This window comes from Rhodnius prolixus, unplaced genomic scaffold (assembly GCF_049639745.1).
Source record: "Rhodnius prolixus isolate KJV_2025 unplaced genomic scaffold, Rpr scaffold_5, whole genome shotgun sequence".
Classification (NCBI taxonomy): domain Eukaryota; kingdom Metazoa; phylum Arthropoda; class Insecta; order Hemiptera; family Reduviidae; genus Rhodnius; species Rhodnius prolixus.
Genome location: NW_027411624.1, coordinates 38,000,125 through 38,019,875, shown reverse-complemented (window position 1 = coordinate 38,019,875; position 19,751 = coordinate 38,000,125). Strand labels below are relative to the sequence as shown.

The following is a 19,751-nucleotide window of genomic DNA, read 5'->3' as shown; positions in this document are numbered from 1 at the left end:
TTCAAAAGAGTTGCTTTTACTATCCTATCAGTTATTTATAACGCCACTGTCAACCTCTATGAAAATTATTATCAGAGTATCCAAGAATTTCAAGGTTCAACATTAGCAATTTTTAATCGTCTTAACTGTAGAAAATCATAGAATTTGATTGCGGAACTGTTGCCAAGTAAAATGAATCAACAGCATTATTTCACAAGGTCATTTTGTGAAATTTATTAAGAAGGTAATAAAGGCTATATAATATACAATAAGATACGCGATTGGTAATAAGATATTGCAAGTTTAGATCATCTGTTAACGTTCTATTGTTTTTTTATTTTTCTTGGGACTGGTATGTTCTTATTTGATTCATAAAGTTTAGAATCATTAATGACCTCCTGCCTTCCCCCAAATAAATCTTAGAACCAAAGTGATTTAGGCAGGTTAAGTGATTAAGCTAACTGTGATGTAAGAGAAAATTAAAAAGTGATCGTTAAGAGCCTTTTACAAGATTATCGCAACGTTCAGGAGGTGGGGGAATTTAGATGTCACATGCTTCAGTTGACTAATAACGATCGTAATCTCGGTTTTGAAAGCAAGGAAAAATAAGTTTCAATTTCTAGCTTTTTCAAGGTTCTTGTTCCCTCCGACAATTGCGCTAGACTTTTACGAACACTGGATTCCTTAAAACGATACTCAATGCTTCCTCTTATGGGTACTAGGCGAGAAGAAAAGCGGTATCTGGACAGCTCGCAAATTAATGTTCAAAAATGTGAATAAAGCCTAAATAATGCAAGAAGTTCTTTTTTTATGCGTCACTTTAAACCTATTTAATATTTTTTATATTTCACTTTTTAAAGTTTGTTAATATTAATGATTTAGCAGCAACATAGAAGAATCAATAATCAACGGCTTTAACTAATTATAATTGGTTTATGTTAATACTCCTTTTATAGATCAATTTAAAAACTTGCATTTGTCATTTTATCCATCATTGCTACGGTGTTTTTCTTTAACATAACGTTTAGAATTTTTCCCCATGATTACAATGACATTTGTTTTACTAAATCGTATAGTGAAGAAGTTTACTTCCACATTTATAGTAACTATCAGGTTCTCGGGACAGAACTTGAAAAGAGAACGTTCAAGTCTCCTTGTCAACTAAGATTAAGCTAACTATGATGATGGTAGAGAACCTGCATTGCAGATATAATAATTTAAATTGAATAATTTTGAGAAAGAAGTCCAAGAAGAGGACCAAATGGTTCATTTCGAGGCCGCATCTCGGCGATAAATAGTTCTCAGATCATATTTCGCAATTTGCTTATCCTGAATTTGCTTATCCTTATATGCGTAAGAATGTAATACATAAGAATGTAAAATGTTGGATCAAGGAATTTCCGTAGCAACAGATGGTTCATTTTTAAAGTTTCTACGTAAAAAAGTGCATTCACTTAAAAAGATATCCTAGATTTTAACAGATAAGTATAGCATAGCTGTCTTATTTCTAACATGTTTACTAAACCTCTAAAGATAGTACATTAGGATTCTGTCAGATACTGTAAGTGGAAGTTTGCTGCCTAATGAACAAGAACCTAAATCTGTGGCTTGGTGCAAGAAGTGCCAATGTCAAAAAAGGACTACGAGTGTACGTCCTCTTTGGTTTACCTGGAGGGAGGGAAATATTGAAGCTAAATTTTGACATTGGCACTAGTACGTTTTAGTGACTCAGTTACTACTTTGAAATTGAAGTCGGCATTCCTTGCAATAAAAATTTGGATGGTTAATATATCAAAACAGATTTTTTACTCATTTTTACCAAAATCTGACATTGGCACTTCTTGCACCAAGCCACAGAAATAATTTATGAAGATGGAGGAAAACAAGTTTTTGTTTTCATTTATTTATTTTCGTCGCGTCAACACATGAGCTCACTAGCCTTTTTTAGTGCACTGCTAGCCTCTGAATAGTGTTTTACCGTTAAGGACAATCCTATTCGTCACCGGACAATAAGCTGTAAGAGGATTGCAGGAAGGGAAAATCTAATTTTTAATTTCTTCCAGACAATAAAGCAAGAAATTAATCCTTTTTGATCCTTTAAGAATTGTACGTAAATGAAGAAATGATATTTAAATATGAATAAAAATTAAGAATCTTACCTAACTTAGTCTCAAAAAAAGAATAGGGAAATTAACTATCATGTTGCAAAAAAACAGTGATCTTCAAGGTATGAGAAAGCTCCAGAGTAGAAAGGTCTGCCGTACAGAAGGCGATAACAGATTCTGTCAAAGAATTTGCTCTAGCACAGGTCTACGTTCATACATACTTTCCAAAACTTGTTTTCTCTTTTTTAAATTTGGATAACAGTTATTTGTAGTGTTGTCTTCCAGTCGTTTCCTTCGCAATCTATAACGATTATTATTTCCGTTGATAACATAAATCTAGCATATACTTTTGCCATGTATTAAGATCACTTAAAAGCTTAAGAACTTTCAAAAATTATGACTAACCATTCATATTAAGTAGTAATATTTTATTTTCAAAAATGAATTTTAAAATTACAACAATTTCTTTTACTTCTTAAAAAAAATCCATTTTGACTTTTCTTTTTGCTATATATAGAGTACCATTTCGGTTTTATGAACAATGAATTCTGTTTTAATAAAAAATATAATTAAAAAAGCAAATAGTACAAATAAATATAACTAAATAGTATATACATACCAGAATACATGGATATATTCATTTAATTTATTTATTTTCAACTGAATAATTGTGTCACTTTTTTTTAATTGGATCAACAATATAATTGATTTCTCCCTTCTTTTATTCCTATTAATTCATTACAATCTGCCTAAATGTAAAAAGAAAAAGTAAGCAACAAAAATTATTTTGCATTTGCTGATATTGTGTTGTAATTTAACCCAAATTGGTTAAATAAAAAACAAACAAAAAACTGAACAATTAATAGCGTGCTAAAATGGAATTATAATTCAATTTTTAATTTGTATTGTAAATAAAAAATAGAACAATGTCTTTTTTTAAATAAAGAGTTTTTTTTTATAATATAAACCAAAAATTTATGTTCATGTTTAAAAGAAGATTAAATTTTATTTATTTTCTGAATAAGAAAATAAACGGTCCGCAGATGAAGGCCGGAGACGGAGTACAGTATTTCTAAAGAAAACAGTATTGGTTGGGAGAACGAGTTATAAAATAGAGTAAATAAATGTAATGCTTTTTGTGTGATGTGTGCAATTCAAAATCTGAATCTTTAAAGAAAATTGGGAAAAGATCAACATTAAATATTTTTTTAATTTCTACTCAGGTAGCCATTATACATATACCGATCACAAAACACAACTTTGTAATCCAACGTTAAAACCCAAGATAACGATCCAGAACTATCCAAATCCAAGACTGGGAATCGAAGTTAAGCTTTTACACTCATAGACCACGGCGTTTTAATATACAATTTTTCCAACAAATCATAGGAAACTATAAATTCTTTGTGAATGAACTGATGAATTTTGCTATGGGTTTAAAAACTACTTTCTCTAGTCTCTGGTTTCGTGCGAGTAAATGTTTTTCGTAGCTTTGAAATAAACATAATTTTTAAACAGAAAATAGCGTTATGAAAAAATTTCGGGGGCGCTCATCACTTTCAATACATATATTAATTTTTTAATCCATTTTGTAATCATATCTTATGCATCAATAAACTGCACTTGCGGTTGACAAGTCTCGAATGTGTTATTTTTTAGAAATCTAGCAGTACGTTTTCATGCAGCTTATAAATCAATTAATAAACTTTTACGACTTTAGAGGTTACTCACTATAAATAGTTTTCATGTAATATTCCTCTGGAACATCCTTCAAAAGTTGAGGAAGTCTCTGGTAAAGCTTGTCAATGAAGCTAATCCTAATAACTCTGCAGTTCTTAATTTAAACAGTTTTGATAAAAATGTGATTTAGTTTTTGTTATTACTAGGTTTACATTTTGGTCCCAGTATCTCCAGTAAAATGTCTTCATAAGACCTAACCCCATTTTAATGTTCGTGTCTCTGGATCATTAGCTTAATTGTACGAGTCTCGCCCAATTCAAATGCATCTGCTTAACAGTCTACAAATACTTAAAGAAACTAAATTGCAAGAATGCTATGGTTTAGCGTACCTATGAGAAAACAGAATTAACAGATGAATACCTTCAATGAAAAAACATGTCACTTAAGTAGATTTTATATTTTATTTTATTTAGTAGTAAATAGATGCCACTTAAGCCCAGGTAGATTTTTTTTGTATTGCAATCGGCTTCACAACCACTTTCTTTAACTCTCTATATCTTGTGTAATTATAGTGCAGAGCGATCGTTATGTAAGCTATTAATACATATAAAAGAGAAACAACTGTGAAAACTGTTATCTGGAAAATTTGACTTCAAACGCACAAAATTTTCTTCAAAAAGGCTGACTTCATAATTTAAGGCTTTTAAATAAAAGCCATCATCTAACCCTGCGGATCCAACAACAACAACAAATTCACCAAAGAAAACATATTTTACACATTTTTAAATTTAGAAAAGAATTTTTTTTTTTACCTAAGGCAAACAAATAGAAGAAATATGCTAAGAAACCCTATTTTAAACTTTTTTAAATTTAAAAAATAATTTCTTTTCCTAAGGCAAACAAATTACTAAAGAAATAAGCCAAAAATATTAATTACCACCATTAATTGTAAAATTCAGGAACCATTATTACATATATATGTTTTTTAAACTTTTTCAGACCTAAGTTATATGTACAGTGGAAACAGTAGAAGCGAACATTACTTCAACCTTTAAAGAGATTACTTCTCAAAAAATAAAAAATAAAATTAAAAAATAAAGATTAACTTCTGTTTACAATACAAAAAAAAAACAAAAAAAAAAAACGAGATAATTCATTGATATATTCATTATACATATTTCAAATAATCTGAAAATTATCACTTTTATATATTTTACTTTATTTTCTTAAATTTTCTATATCTTATTTGCTTGTTATTTTGTTTTTATACTTGCAAGTAAATCTATGGAATACTGGTATGCGAAAAGTACGCATGTATTAAATGCACAACTTAACGTGAGCTCTTTCTTTTTTCACCCTACGTACATTAGTTCACTTTTGATTTTTCATTTAAGGCATAGATTTGTTTTTTGATATTTATATCTTACTTTCTTTTTTTTTAACTGGTGCGTAATTGTACATTTATTTTTTTATAAAATAAAATGCAAATCAAAGTTGTGGCACTTAAAGGTAACAATTTTTGTGAAGATTCTTTTAATGCATACAAAAAATCTTGGAGAAATGCCACGTTTTGTGAAGTTATTTATAATTAGTCGCTTGAGTTTTACTTTCTAAAGCGTAACTTTTGGTTTCTTAATGTTTTATACTTCTTTTTAATGCTAGTAAAACAAATTAAGAATAATAGATTAAAAAGAATATATATACATATATAAATGTATATCGAATTGTGGCGAATGTTTCATTACAAAATACAATTAATAAAAGTGATTGTCCAAGTTTTCTCTCTCTCTCTCTCTCTCTGCGATAAGTCACAATCTAATTAAGAGAAGGTGTGTAACCGGATAACCATTGAAGTTCTATACTTGGCCATTTTGTCTGAAGGCAAGTTAACATTCCGTTGCTTTCCATCACTGACGACATGTGGGTTTCCAATAGCACAGCATTACCTTCCTGGTAGAGCACCTTTAATAGCAGGAATAAAACAAATAAAAAATAAAAAAGCTAAAATAAATTACTTAAGATGTGCCATTTTTCCTGCGACAAAAAGTATACAAAAATCTTGGAATAGTCCCTTTCATGAGTGAAGAGTGAACTTTGTTCTGAACATGTGTAAGGGAAACTAATGAGGACATTTCAACACTCTCTTCAGGAAACTATCGCAGTGAATCTACTTTGGACAGTTACTGAATCGGTGTTGCCGTAATTTCATTGTCTTGTGCTCCGTGTTAGGAGATGTTATTGTCCACCTTAACGTGGGACCTGATCTTCAAGGAAATATATGAACATTTGAGGAACCGGATGCTTATGCGAGGAAGGCGAAGTTAAACCGGGCTGAATGATCGCGCAACGCCGAAGCAACCACTGGCATAAGGGAAATAGTGTTTTCCGCATAGCCACCCAAAAATTCACTCCTTTCAGGACAAATGAGCCTCCAAGTACTTCCATTATCTTCTTTGTTGGTACTCTTCTGATCAAATGAAATGGACCTCTTAATTTTTTCAATAAATTGTTTGGCATACATATCTTATGTACATTCCTCCGCGTATAAATAAGTAATTGTACTAAAAATGAAATTCAGACTACCCACTGCCCAGCTCAAACCCTGAATTTTTTGAGCTTTCTAGGTACCAGTTATCCGATACAGGAATTCTGAAAACGAATATGTCCGGGAAAAAAGTAAAAAAAGGTCACAAAAGGTAGTACTACTGAAAGAAAAATTAAAAAATTAATACTAAATTTGAAATATTAACGTACCTTATTATTTGGACAAGATCTCATAAGACCGTTGTAATGATAAACGGTAAAAGTATCTGGAATTGTAACAGTCTCTTCTGGAAAGAATTCTTCCATGAATGAAGAAAGAAGTATAATACCTAGATTTTCAGAATCCAGCTTTTTCCTCATAATGTCTACACTGAAAAAAAGAAGTAAAAACAATTTTCACAGTAGCAGATAATCATTGAGGAATAAGAATAAAAATTAGTACACTCTCTTGAGTATCATTCATTAGTTTGAGTGTTAAAAATAAATTAGCCCAACCTCTGCGAGTATTTGAAAATTTCTTAAACTAAAAATAGCGTGAGATCACACAAGAAAGAAAATTTATAGTAATATCGGTGGATAGTTTAAATTACGACCTTTTTTTAATAAAAAAAAAAAATTTTAAACGTCAGTTTTCGAAAGCTCTGGTAATAAAAAGTAAGATTATCTTGCTCAATGTGCCTTATCTTTAAAGAAAAATGTTCTCATCTCTAAATATATACAGATTTTTCACTCTTATTTATGTATTTTTAATACATCTTGCATGATGTTACGATCGTAGCTGAAAATATTGCAACTAACTTATTTTTTATTCTATTTATTTTTTGTCACAGTAAATGCGACATATATTTCAAATCTTACATCATGGACTAATTTGCCACAAAACAAAACCTTTTTAATTATTTTGTAGCGTGGATTTACGTATGGTCAGTTTTTATAGACTGGCCAAAATCGTGCTTCATTGCATTACTTCCGAACGAATTTTTCAAACACCTATTTTGAAGGTATTTGTAGGACGTTTTAAAAGTTATTTAACAAAATAAAAATTTCAAGAGTATACTCACTACTCTGGTTCTGAAACAAGGTCCAACATTGTCATAACATCTTGCAACAGATCAGCGGCAATAAAATTGTTACCCTCTGGATCAAAACTTTTAAATATTCTTCTAGCAACCTCACTTGGTGTTTCGGCACTCACTAGCCTCTTTTCGAATGAGAATAATACTGTAATTTATTTATCAAACAAAAAAATACATTTTATCCATAAATAAATCATAGTTTTAATTGTTAATCAGCTAGCAGCCGTTGATGCTAAAAAAAATATTACAAAAAAAAAACAACATAAATTTAAAAGAAAATTTACAAAATATTTGATTGAAATTTGAACTGGATTTGTTACTCTAGATAACAGAACACCTCTGTGTTTAACAATACAAGTGTTAAACAAGTTCTTTACGTTAATTAAACAATTGTTGATTTAAAAAAGTGAGTGATTATCAAACTGAATCTACTGTGACCTAAAAAAGTGAATGAGGCTCCCTTAAAGTTAGGGTTTGAGAATGAAGGCGACATTCTAGTGTAAAAATGGGTTCTTGAGTAAGTGAATTAGAGCGAGGTATGATGGGCCTGGAGTTTGCTTTTAGTTCGCTAACCAAAAATAGTTCACACAATACCTATTTCGAAGAGTGATGTAAATTTCTTGTATCTTTTGGAAGGAGTTCAAATTGTTGAAATAATATTAAATTCTCTTTTATTATTGTCATTTATTATCAACAAATCAAGAGGCAATGAAACAATGAGAGTCTAATTATATTTAATCATAGTAATTCATAATAAAACGTAACTTTATTAATAACAAATTACTAACCTGTAAGATGGGTTTCACTACCAAGAACCCAAACTGGACTAATGGGATTCTTCAGGAATGAGCCAACTTCACAGTATCTCAAATGCTCAAGTAATGTTAAAAATCCTACTTTACTCTGTTGATTTATTCCTTTCAATTCTGTAACATTATATATTGTTCCATTGGAATATATGTATAGTTAAACATTACAAAACTTTGCTAGTATTTCAATAAAGTAAAAACCATGAAGACTAAGAATCACAGATTTTTAAACAAAATATGCTCACTAAGCCCACAGATGTCTTGATCGTAGTTCCAGACATGAGCCACGGCACGTCCAGTAATCATTAAATTTATGAGGCACTGACTGCCGTAACCATATTCGCCATCGACGAATGGCTCGGTAGGATCTGTCACTTCACAATGTAAAGCTTCAACACCCTATTAAGGAAACAAAAAAAATTCTAAATAAATTATTGTACTTATTTTAAAATCAAAAACCTAACATATAAAGCTAAAAATTAACCATCAATAATCAATAATGTTTAAAAGAAGAAAATGAACTATACCAACTCAGAAAATATTTGAGGAAATTTTAGCTATTAAAATACTATTTATGTATTGTTACTATGAATAAAATATCTAGCTAAAATTTTGTGTTGAAAACGATCACAAGTCCGAGGAAACCTAGTGTTTCACACTACATTTTTTACTTTCATTTAATTAAATAATCACTCCTCAAACATTGAACACTACAAATACCCCCCCCCGCAAAAAAAAATTCAAGAAATAGTGGCTAATGCAACACTAACATCATGTTTTCTTATACATAGATAGATCACCTTACTTTTGTACACAGCACCGAATATAGGAACAATAATACTCCAAAAGTCTCCCTCAACATATCTATCCTTTCGAGGTAATATGCTTCTACTTCTTCTGAACTCTCGAAACTGAGGGTTCTAAAAAATCATAACACTGCTCATTAATATTATCTATAGTATTGTAATATAATTACATAATTTTAAAAATATTAAATATATATCTATAATATATATAGCAAAATACATTTTATATATATATAAAAGACTACCCAAGTTTTTAACCCAAATCGCCTAACATTTTAAAAGCTTTTCTTTGTAAAAATTAGAAATTTAATAGAGGTCTACGATACTCTTGCTACCTCCAAAAATACTTTTACGGTTAGATTTACTAGAGTCTTTTAAAGAAATCTCATAAGTGCAAGCAAAGCTAATGAACAGGATTAAGCAATTAAATACTTAAACTGTAATCGTACGTCAAACTCTTAATAGACTTCAAAATAAAATGAAACCAAAGTAGTGAACAATTTCTATCAAAACAAAAAATTATTAAAGCAAATCATTTTCTTTCTTTTACAAATTTAGTCGTGTAAACTTCGTGACATACACTTAATTCCGCTTCCAATCATATTTTTCAACTATCACTTATAAGAATGTTTAAGTAAAGTAACATTTCATTTAATCTCTCGTTCCCAAATTAGAAAACTTGTTTAAAGAACGAAAAACGATTTATAGTTTCATTTTTACTCACTAATGTAAAACAAATAGTAATAAAGGGATAATGACTCGTAGTTATTAGAAACTATCCCCTAACAAATGATTTCGGAAAGATATGCTATTTCGAGACAGTAGACAATTGTACTCTAAGAATGCATTTTTAATGACCAACTTCAATTAATCTTTCAGCTTACATGACAAAGAAAACTGAAGAATATAAAAAATTATACAGACCTCAATTGTGAATGGAAATATAAATGATCACTAGAAGGCTGATTTTCAGGATGAAAATCCTGATCTCTAGTTAGGTTTGACATTGCACCTTGAGCTAACACTTCACTTTCTTTCAGTTGTACAAGTATGAATTTATTCCCAGCATATGCTTGAGACAAGATCTCACACAAGGCACGGATTAACAATTTACTTACTAATTCACTTTCCAGCTAGAAAAAAAGTTGAATAATTAACGTAAATTTTCGGTTTCCTGTTGATGTAAAAATACAAGAATAATACCTCATGCCAATTTAAAGCTTTTTTGCTAGTATCATTAATAAGTGATTTCAAAATATAGGCTTGTACAGGTGCAATAACAGCACATGGGCCTCCTTCATTCTGAATTAGGGCAGTTGGTTCGTCACTACTAAACCGAAATCCTAGAAAAAAACTAAAAACTTATTTGCATAATAATTGAATATAAATAACTAAATAAACCTGAACATCACCAACCTTGTTTCCATCTTTGAAATACATCTTCTTTTACTTCATTTCCCCACATGATTTTAATAATTTCGTCAAAATCAGTATTGGAGACTGGGCTAGCAGAAGTCGCCGCCATCTCAAAGTATACAAAATTGTTTTATTTTAACTGATACTTTCATGTCAAATTCAATGACCCATTTCTCTTTTCAAAACATAACTCTTATAGAGTCTAACCTAACTTCAAGTGTACGCCTTGTTTGTTCGATATCTATATTTTAAGAATTTCAACACTTATCTAAAAACAGCTGTTAAGAGCGACGCCTTTCTGATCAGAATGGAAGGCACCACATTTTTCCTGAAGAGCCACATGTTTTATTCCACTACAAAAGTGCCGTAGAGCTTACATTTCCAATTTTTCTCCTACACTGGCTAAATAAAAATAAATCCATTATTTTACGATAGCAATTATTATGTAATAAATAAATTTCAAAACTGGATAGGAGCCAGTATATTTTTAGACGTGGCAGTGAATTTTGTGAATATCCTATGCGCAGTCTCGATCTGGGAGTAGGTGTAGTTAATTCCTATTTTTTGTTCACTCTACCACCATGTTAACGGCGATCGGTAGAGCGGCCTCCGGGGCCTTAAAATTAGGAAAATCCGCCATAAACCCTCAACTACTTCAAAATGAGGCTCTCAGGACAGCAGGAGCACTTTCTGCTACATGTAAGCATCCATAATACCTTATTTTTATAATTGCACTTCTCCTTGAAATCAGATGCCTCCTCCATAATGGAGGCCATCATTTTTTACCTCTGAAAATTTTATTGAAATAAAACCAGCAGATTCTGGTCTTTCTTACTTATAATATAATTATAGAATTTCTCAGTATCAGAGATCGGGTATTTTATGTTTAAAATAAATCAATTGAAAAAATAGTTATCGAGATTATTTTAAATTTCTACGAATAATGATAAAGCCGTTTTTCATTTGTATTTATTCTTTTAGAACCTCAAAAAATGCCGTAAAAATGAATTAAACTAATTTTGAGAAAGCTGTTACGTTTTTATTTGCTTTAAAAATTAGGTCATTTGTCCTTAGCACTGAACTAGCAATTGAAAAATAATAGAATAAATGTGACTGAATATATGTATATATTTAGAAAGGTAAGTTTATACTCTTATATTTTATACTCTTAAGAAAGGTAAAGATTGTTATTAGGATCTTAGGTTCGTAATTTTCTCTTATGAGTAAAAGTTTCGTTTCAGAGCAATTGGGCCGGCTAAAGCAATTGTTAAGAAAAACTAATTGGGAATTTCAGTATCTTGGCCTTTTCTCTTACATTATAGCTATTTTTAAAGAGTTTTGTGTAACGCGTTTTCTTTTTTTATTAACCATGATTTTTTTATTTTCCAATAATCCCCGGCAACATCCCATTGATTCTATGGTTCTAATTTGCAAGCAGTTAGTAGTTAGACAACAGGCCTTGAATATTTATTGTGAAGTTCTAAATTCATTCTGATTTTATTAGCTTACGCAACTGCCCCTCAAACCAAAGGAAAAGGTGCCCCAGGAAAGGTAGTGGCAGTTATTGGTGCCGTAGTAGATGTTCAATTTGACGATAACCTTCCTCCAATTCTGAATGCTTTGGAAGTTCAGAACAGGAAGCCTAGACTTGTACTAGAAGTTGCCCAACATCTTGGTAATTAAATTTATTTCCTTTTATGATCTGTAGTTGTTGGATGTAAAAAATGAGTTAGTAATTAAAATTATCAATTGTCAACTTAGCAGAAACATTATTATTAATCTAGGTGAGAATACCGTCAGAACAATTGCTATGGATGGTACGGAAGGTTTAGTAAGAGGTCAGGATGTCTTCGATACAGGTTTTCCAATTAGGATTCCTGTAGGTGCTGAAACATTGGGAAGAATTATCAATGTGATTGGTTCGTACTGCTCATTCGTTAAGCTCATGTACTGTTAATAAAAAAATATTTGTTAGTAAAATGCTATCAATTGTACTTTAGGTGAACCTATCGATGAGAGAGGGCCTATTAATACCGATAAATACTCATCGATTCATGCTGATGCACCTGAATTCGTTGAAATGTCCGTCGAACAGGAGATTTTGGTAACAGGCATTAAAGTTGTAGACCTTCTAGCCCCCTATGCAAAAGGTGGTAAAATTGGCCTGTTTGGTGGAGCTGGCGTGGGCAAAACTGTATTAATTATGGAACTGATTAACAATGTGGCTAAAGCCCATGGTGGTTATTCTGTATTTGCCGGTGTAGGTGAAAGAACTAGAGAAGGCAATGATTTATATCATGAAATGATTGAATCTGGCGTAATTTCACTTAAGGATAAAACATCAAAGGTTGGTCTTGAATATTCAGTTTCTTTCATTCTTTTTATTGTTTTTTAATTTTTGTAATTTGTGGATAATAATATATTACAGGTGGCTCTGGTGTACGGACAAATGAATGAACCACCAGGAGCTCGTGCTAGAGTAGCTCTTACAGGATTGACTGTCGCTGAATATTTTAGAGATCAAGAAGGGCAGGATGTACTATTGTTTATTGACAACATTTTCAGATTTACCCAGGCCGGTTCTGAGGTATCAGCTTTGTTGGGTCGTATCCCTTCAGCTGTAGGTTACCAACCAACTTTGGCCACTGACATGGGTACCATGCAGGAGCGAATTACAACTACTAAAAAAGGATCCATCACATCAGTACAGGCTATTTATGTGCCAGCTGATGATTTAACTGACCCTGCTCCTGCAACAACTTTTGCTCATTTGGACGCTACAACTGTGTTATCCAGAGCCATTGCTGAATTGGGTAAGCATTAATAGGCCAATTTTTTAAAAATTCATTGGTCTATAATCTTTGAATTTGATCACAATCTCATGAATTTTTCCAGGTATTTATCCAGCTGTAGATCCTTTAGATTCAACATCTCGTATTATGGACCCAAATATTATTGGCGCTGAGCACTACAACGTTGCTCGTGGCGTGCAGAAAATCCTCCAGGTAAAAAAAAAGAGGCTACTATAGCTAGTATACTACAGAAGCACCTATAGCTTCAAGTTAATTATTTGCAAATGATAACCTTTTATTTGTTACAGGATTACAAATCTTTACAAGATATCATTGCCATCTTGGGTATGGATGAATTATCAGAAGAAGATAAATTAACTGTAGCTAGAGCTAGAAAGATTCAGAGGTTCCTTTCTCAACCTTTCCAAGTAGCGGAAGTATTCACGGGACATGCTGGAAAGCTCGTCCCCTTGGAAGATACAATTAAAGTAATTTGAATAATCTGATTGAAAACAAAGTAATTTTAAATAGTAATTGATGTCGAGAAATTAATTTTTTTTTCCATTTTTAAAGGGATTCTCCCAGATTCTTAAGGGAGAGTATGACCATTTGCCAGAGGTAGCATTCTACATGGTTGGTCCGATTGAAGAAGTTGTACAAAAGGCTGAAACCCTAGCTAAACAAACTTCGTAAAAGTAAAAAATCAACGCTAATTTCATTCCCATATTAGTATAACATTAAATTAACGTAGGATCAAATTTTTCCTCATCGATACTGCCAAGGACACTTACCAAAAGAAGAATTAGTTGCAGTTTTTATTTTAACACACGTCACTCTCTGTAAAGAAAGCATTTGTATTATATTCCCAGCTATGTTCATATATCTATCATAGCATCTTTTCTTAATAAAAGTTTGTTATGTGGCGAAGTAAATAAAATGTATTTGTTGATCCACATTTTATCACGTGTGTTGTGTTTATTCGTTGGATTTTTCCTTTGATAAATTTTAAAAAAATTGAATTATAATAAATAAAAAACAGTAATAATTTAATCATAACCTTGTTCGAATCCAGCTGCTTGCCCTTGTACACTTCCTCTTCATAGGAGCTCTTAATCTCTGTCCAGTGATGGACAATATAGTCTAAAACGAGATCACTATTTCCGGAGACCACAGTGCACTGATTAGAGCTTCGGGTATCAATATCAGATGCTGAGGCGCCATACATTAAAAAAAAAGAAAGTAATTTTAAAATAGTTATATTTGTAAAAAAGTATCATCGTTTATTTGATATCAGGAAATTTTTCATTTACAATTCTTGAATTAATTCCATATGACATGAAAATCAGCTTTCCAATAAACATTTACAAACATAAAAATTTATTAAGTTTATATTACACTAAACGTAGTGCTATTATAATGCTAAAATTTCATGGTGCTGAATCTGTGGGAGGCATATAATGTACATCAGTTGATTTGCATGTAGTTTCCAAATTGTCTGGAAGCACATCGGCGGACAACTTGGTGAGTTCTGTCAAGGGACATGGATAGTCATCACATCCAGGCACCCGGAGTTCATACAGTCTCTCTGTAGAGTTGCGAATAAATACCTAGGGAGGTGAAAGAAAAAAATGTCATTTTTAGAAAACCAGTATTTATTTGCAATTGTTAACACAGGTTATCAGTTAATTCACTGTCAATCCAGCTGACATTTTTTAATAAACCTTGGTTACATTCCAATTTGCTATTTGTGGAAACTTATGGTACCTGAGAAACCTACATTCTAGGGTGTTTAATCTGCCAAAGAACTTTCACTGATAAAAAGAAAAGTACAAAATCAAAAGTAGGTACAGATCCACAAAAGAAGGAGCTTATTCTCCAATAAAATTCTTAGTTTTTGAATTCTTCAAGAGTTTAGTTATCGTGCTGCTTTGTATATACTTCAACATAATGCGATTTCCGCGTAAACCTTTTTTATTAATTAATTAAAGGTATTAATAGGACTGTCCAATAAAATCGAATGAGTTGAATAAAAGAGAATTTTGTCCCAGGTAACATTTCTGTGTTGGGCTTAGGAAGTCATTTTATTTACAATAAACATGAGAATGAAAATTTCTGTCTTCAGAAAGGTTCAGCTACAATATGTTGGTATCGATAAAATACTAAGAGATAGAAATAATTCTTATTAAGTTAAAAAAGTCTGCATCAATTAATTTGCTGCAAAATGACAAGAAAATTCTTTATGCTCTGAAATCATGCTTTCATTAAATTAAAATAACTATGTGGAATACCCATTTGTACACAATGATATTAACAACCACATCCATCTGTGATTAGCTCTACATCCATAAAGTATCTGGGCTAATTCTACAATCCTATTACATCCTACCCTATCTTGCACTTCTCTCTACCACTTACCACTCACACCCTTCACTAGCTTTTCATCATGTAGTCTTTCTGGACTTATGCTTTTTCGACACTTTTCTGATTCTATCATCTCTACTTATAGTAATCATCCCAATTATCTATCTAAGTGTCTTATTAAGCCACTCTGGCTACAAAGCTCTGTTTGGTCAGCAATCTTGGGGCTAGCCGTTTATCCGAATGAACTACAGATATCTTGCATATACCTATATTATGAAAAAGGTTTCGCTTGTTTAGCAACGACCCGTCAATAATTTTTAAACGTTACTAGAAATATTATATAGTCTGGTGCGTGGACTTTGCATTTTGTAGAGAGAGTCTATTAAAAGAGAAACTTGAAAAACAAAATGTTTACTTTTTTTGCTGCTACTGCAGTAAAATTGTTCTTAGATGCTTAGGTATGATCAAAAAGTGATGGTCTACATTTCGACCTTATGTCTATCGCGACGTTCTCAGATACATTTTGTTAATGTGCTTCCACGGCTGTTTGTTTCTACTTCAAATTTAACAAGAGTGCTTGTGAGACCAGATAACAATTTATTAGCTCCTTAATGTAATAAACAATCAAGAATTTGTTCTATCTTAGGCTTTGATACTGTTTAGTCTAAAGAGAATTCTTGAAAGAGATTCTTGCGTGAAAAATCTCAGGAAGAACGAACAGATAAGTTTTTTAATAAGTAAAGCAGAAATAAAAAATGTTTACCTTTACACCAAATTTGTCTTCAACTTGGTGAAGTTCCATGATTGCCAATATATTGTAGACAGGAATCTGTTTCTCCCAAACATTTAATGCTGACAGAAGATTGACAACCGTTGAATCATGGCCTGCGTAAACGTAGAGTTTTCTTCCTTCAGGAAGTTTGCCTTCGACTAATGCATTCATGTCATTTAAGATTTTCTTTAGAAGTGGACCTATTAAATTATAAATATAATAGTTACATAGTTACATTAAAGTAAACACTCCACGGTGTAGGTTTACTGGTAAAAAATAAATTTGCAAATCAGATAGATACTCGGCCAAACTTTTTCTAAAATAGGGAAATTTGTAAGGCAATTAATAATGATGGATGATATGGAGATTTTCAGATCTGTAACAATTAATAATGATGGATGATATGAACAGAGATTTTCAGATTTGTAACATCTCTTAAATTATAAGGAAACGGCAAGTTTTCTATTTCAGCTGATGTGAAAATAATATTAGTATCTAAACCACCTCCTTTAATCTTCTTTAATTCCTTGTTCCATACATTTAACTGGAAACTCCAGGCAGTGATGTCACGCAATTTATCTGGGTATACTTCCTTAGTCCATTCTGGAAGTGTTAGATTAAATTCTTCCTGAAAATTATTTAAAAGTATACAAAATTAGTCTGAATTTCTTTTTTTTTTGTGGGAGGGGAATTTTATTTTTTAAAACGAAAAAATGTATAATTGGTCAAAGCGGAAATTAAAAAAAAAAAAAAAATAGACATCCTAAACAAGGTTAAATAAAAAAAAGATTTAACCTCCGCTTTTAAAGTGCTGTAGATATCCTCAACACCCCAAGGATCTTTCACTTCTACACCTGCATGTTCCGACAGATATTTGTATATTTCTTGTTGCTCGTCTATTTTTTTCTTCACATCCTCTTCATTCAAAACTTCATTGAGCGCCTCCGAAAAACGTGGACAACCTCTGACTAACAATAGCTTAAATAAAAAAAAAGTTTTAATAATTTCTCATTAAAATATTAAGCGAATTTTTAAGTGATTTAAAAAAGGAATAAAACATACTGTGTCCTCTGAGAGTTTTTGATGACTGGTTGGTATTGGATGCCAATGAAGGTTCTCATTCCATACTTGATCCCCTTCAGGCGGCAATAATCCGGCAAACATTAAAGCGGTGCTCATTTTTGTTCTATCGACGTCTGTAGTTAATGCCTCTAACAGATTATTTGTGTATTTGGAACCCAAAAAGTGACTGTATCTTTCTCGCAACCATTTTCCTTGTTCATATTGCTGATTTTTTCCTTCCTATTAGAATTTAAAAAGTTAGCATAAATTAGAATTAAGCAAATGGGCAATAATTTCCTAGAATAGTCTTTCTAATCTTTTTCTATAAGCAATTCCTTGCAAAGCATTCCCTGCAACTTTCCATAATAAACCACCATCAGAAATAAAAGTTCTATTCCCGTAACCGTTGGTTCTTCTTTTTCTAATACTTATACTTGGAACTAAGGCGTTTTTTCTAGATTACTACAACAGCTCACAAAATGAATTCAAAATGGCAAAAAATTTGTTGGCAAATTTCCTTTTTAAATTGTAATTTCGTCCTCAACTTTCATATCACTCACTACAAATGCTGAGCGCCAATATAAGTTGAAGCAATGGTACTTGGGGCTTTGAGATTTTAGTTTACTGTTTCCAGCTCACTTTAGAAATATAACATGATATTAGTTGTTCGTAGATAGTGCGAGCCACATCGAAAATAAATTTCTTCAGAAGTTATTTAACTGAAAAGATGCCAAAGAGTGGCTTCTAGACGAGTTGTTAATTTATATTTTTCCATCAAGAATTCTCAGAGAGCTAATCATGGCACAATTAGGTTTTGATCAAAGTTGGTAAACTAATTCACTTTAATGAATGAATATACTTTACATTTTATAGGATTTTCTCAAAAACGGGTCCCCGATTTTCCTTAAGCTTTGTGTGCGGATTGCTGTACATTAGATCGATAAATTTTATTTGAACCATTTTTTTAAGAAAATTCAATCAGAAGACAATAATTCAATTAGAGAGGAGATGGTTAGACTTCTCTTTCAACCCCACAGAACTGTTTTAAATATTGGGAAAATCTTATGAATTTTCTTTTTTCTTAAATTTAATTATTTAATTACTTTTTCTTGCAATTTAGGTATTTTTGTGCAAAAATAACGACAAAAAATTACAAAAAAATTAACTATATGAAATTAGAAGATAAATAAAGTGGCTTCTGTTGTAGTGAACAAGTTTCAAGGACAGTTTTTTTTTTTTAATCAGAATATTATATTTTATAATTTAATTTTAATGTTTGATAATCTGATTTATCTTATATTCAAAGGTTCTAAATTTATCTCAACTAGCGAAAGGTCATTTGCAATTTATAATCTCGAAAAAAAGTTTCCAAAAACTATATGGAAATTTCTTCTATTCAGTTCAAATAAATGGTATAGGTGCCCGTAACTACGATAGAGATAGACGAAGGATTCCCTCTCACAATAACTGCTAAAGTTTGGAAACATTATTTCTGGAAGTGGCAGAATAATCAGGACTACCTCATATCCTAACTTATTTAATTAATAAATATAGTGATTTATCTTTTTCAATCGAAAGTATCACTTTACACAATAGTTTCTTGTTTTTTTCGCATACTTAAAGTGCAGCTTGTAGTTGTACAGCTGTTTGTATTTGGATTTGATATAATTTTGTAGGAGACAGATTGAGACCCTCTCAACTGCTAAGTACTGTCCGATAACTTAAAAATAATATTAAGAAAGAGTAAATGAGCTCCTAAAAACAAAAACTTTTGTATTTAATTTAGAGTAAATTAATATTGTATTAGCTTTTAGTGTTTTCGACCGAATTCTCGCTATTTCAATCCTAAATATAAATAGGGTGACCACTGAATTTCACTTAAAAACCAAAATAAAGAAGAGAACTAGCTTCTCAAATATTAATAACAAAAGTTCAAAAAAATAATATTCTTTAGTATTAATTACAGTATGAGTTTTAAAGTTACTGACGTTAGTAAGCTGTCCCCATCCATAAGGGGCGAATGTATCGTTAATATGAGGATCGGTGGGGTAGGTACTAGCCGGAGTTCGTTGTCCGTGCCGGAATACCTGTACACCAAACAAAAATAAACATTAAAATAAACAACTTCTGAATACATTCAAATAACAGCTGAATATCTAAAAACTTACTAAATTCACAAGTTTTAAGGTACTATGATGTGCAAAGGCTAAATTTGCCACGATTAAAAGGGGAAGATATTTAAATAGCGTCATACTATCAAACCAGAAAATTGCACTATAGTTTACTTAAGCTAGCTACATGTTAGCTTGAGATCAGTAGAACCTTGTGTAAATTCCCCCTCTTTAATTT

General features: G+C 31.4%; 3 protein-coding genes and 1 long non-coding RNA gene across 5 annotated transcripts; 2 read left to right on the top strand and 2 right to left on the bottom strand.

Annotated features, from left to right (window-relative positions):
* The first annotated feature begins 2,611 nt into the window (after positions 1 to 2,611).
* LOC141458411 (uncharacterized) lies at positions 2,612 to 4,701 on the top strand. Its single transcript, XR_012460933.1, has 2 exons — positions 2,612 to 4,581; positions 4,660 to 4,701. It is a non-coding gene; the product is annotated as an uncharacterized lncRNA (long non-coding RNA).
* Positions 4,212 to 10,765, bottom strand: LOC141458397 (ubiquitin carboxyl-terminal hydrolase MINDY-3 homolog). Of its 2 annotated transcripts, none has more exons than XM_074136320.1 (9): positions 10,416 to 10,765; positions 10,203 to 10,353; positions 9,924 to 10,132; positions 8,999 to 9,113; positions 8,439 to 8,592; positions 8,173 to 8,310; positions 7,370 to 7,529; positions 6,519 to 6,678; positions 4,212 to 5,726 (listed from the first exon to the last, which is right to left on the bottom strand). In XM_074136320.1, exons 1-9 carry the CDS (start codon positions 10,424 to 10,426, stop codon positions 5,580 to 5,582), a joined length of 1,245 nt encoding a protein of 414 aa, XP_073992421.1. In that variant the 5' UTR covers positions 10,427 to 10,765; the 3' UTR covers positions 4,212 to 5,579. The 2 variants fall into 2 exon arrangements, with proteins under 2 accessions (XP_073992421.1, XP_073992420.1); XM_074136319.1 differs by having other exon boundaries at positions 10,203 to 10,342; positions 10,416 to 10,736.
* Positions 10,766 to 10,905: 140 nt separating this feature from the next.
* Positions 10,906 to 14,167, top strand: ATPsynbeta (ATP synthase, beta subunit). Its single transcript, XM_074136314.1, has 8 exons — positions 10,906 to 11,114; positions 11,920 to 12,090; positions 12,200 to 12,334; positions 12,416 to 12,762; positions 12,844 to 13,228; positions 13,311 to 13,420; positions 13,516 to 13,695; positions 13,781 to 14,167. The coding sequence occupies exons 1-8, from the start codon at positions 10,997 to 10,999 to the stop codon at positions 13,898 to 13,900; spliced, it is 1,566 nt and encodes a 521-aa protein (XP_073992415.1). The 5' UTR covers positions 10,906 to 10,996; the 3' UTR covers positions 13,901 to 14,167.
* Positions 14,168 to 14,447: 280 nt separating this feature from the next.
* Positions 14,448 to 19,730, bottom strand: LOC141458400 (venom acid phosphatase Acph-1). Its single transcript, XM_074136326.1, has 7 exons — positions 19,571 to 19,730; positions 19,391 to 19,489; positions 17,403 to 17,642; positions 17,136 to 17,318; positions 16,845 to 16,968; positions 16,332 to 16,540; positions 14,448 to 14,814 (listed from the first exon to the last, which is right to left on the bottom strand). Exons 1-7 carry the CDS (start codon positions 19,652 to 19,654, stop codon positions 14,635 to 14,637), a joined length of 1,119 nt encoding a protein of 372 aa, XP_073992427.1. The 5' UTR covers positions 19,655 to 19,730; the 3' UTR covers positions 14,448 to 14,634.
* Positions 19,731 to 19,751: the final 21 nt, after the last annotated feature.

Coding starts and splice junctions, on each gene's coding strand:
- LOC141458397 (XM_074136319.1), bottom strand. CDS start 10,524: ATGGCGGCGACTTCTGCTAGCCCAGTCTCCAATACTGATTTTGACGAA. Junction 10,133..10,202: donor AAGCTTTAAATTGGCATGAG/GTATTATTCTTG, acceptor CTTTTTTTCTAG/CTGGAAAGTGAATTAGTAAG. Junction 8,593..8,998: donor ATTCGGTGCTGTGTACAAAA/GTAAGGTGATCT, acceptor TTTCCTTAATAG/GGTGTTGAAGCTTTACATTG.
- ATPsynbeta (XM_074136314.1), top strand. CDS start 10,997: ATGTTAACGGCGATCGGTAGAGCGGCCTCCGGGGCCTTAAAATTAGGA. Junction 12,763..12,843: donor TTAAGGATAAAACATCAAAG/GTTGGTCTTGAA, acceptor AATATATTACAG/GTGGCTCTGGTGTACGGACA. Junction 13,421..13,515: donor GCGTGCAGAAAATCCTCCAG/GTAAAAAAAAAG, acceptor TATTTGTTACAG/GATTACAAATCTTTACAAGA.
- LOC141458400 (XM_074136326.1), bottom strand. CDS start 19,654: ATGACGCTATTTAAATATCTTCCCCTTTTAATCGTGGCAAATTTAGCC. Junction 19,490..19,570: donor CCTTAAAACTTGTGAATTTA/GTAAGTTTTTAG, acceptor TTTGGTGTACAG/GTATTCCGGCACGGACAACG. Junction 14,815..16,331: donor AAGACAAATTTGGTGTAAAG/GTAAACATTTTT, acceptor TCACCTCCCTAG/GTATTTATTCGCAACTCTAC.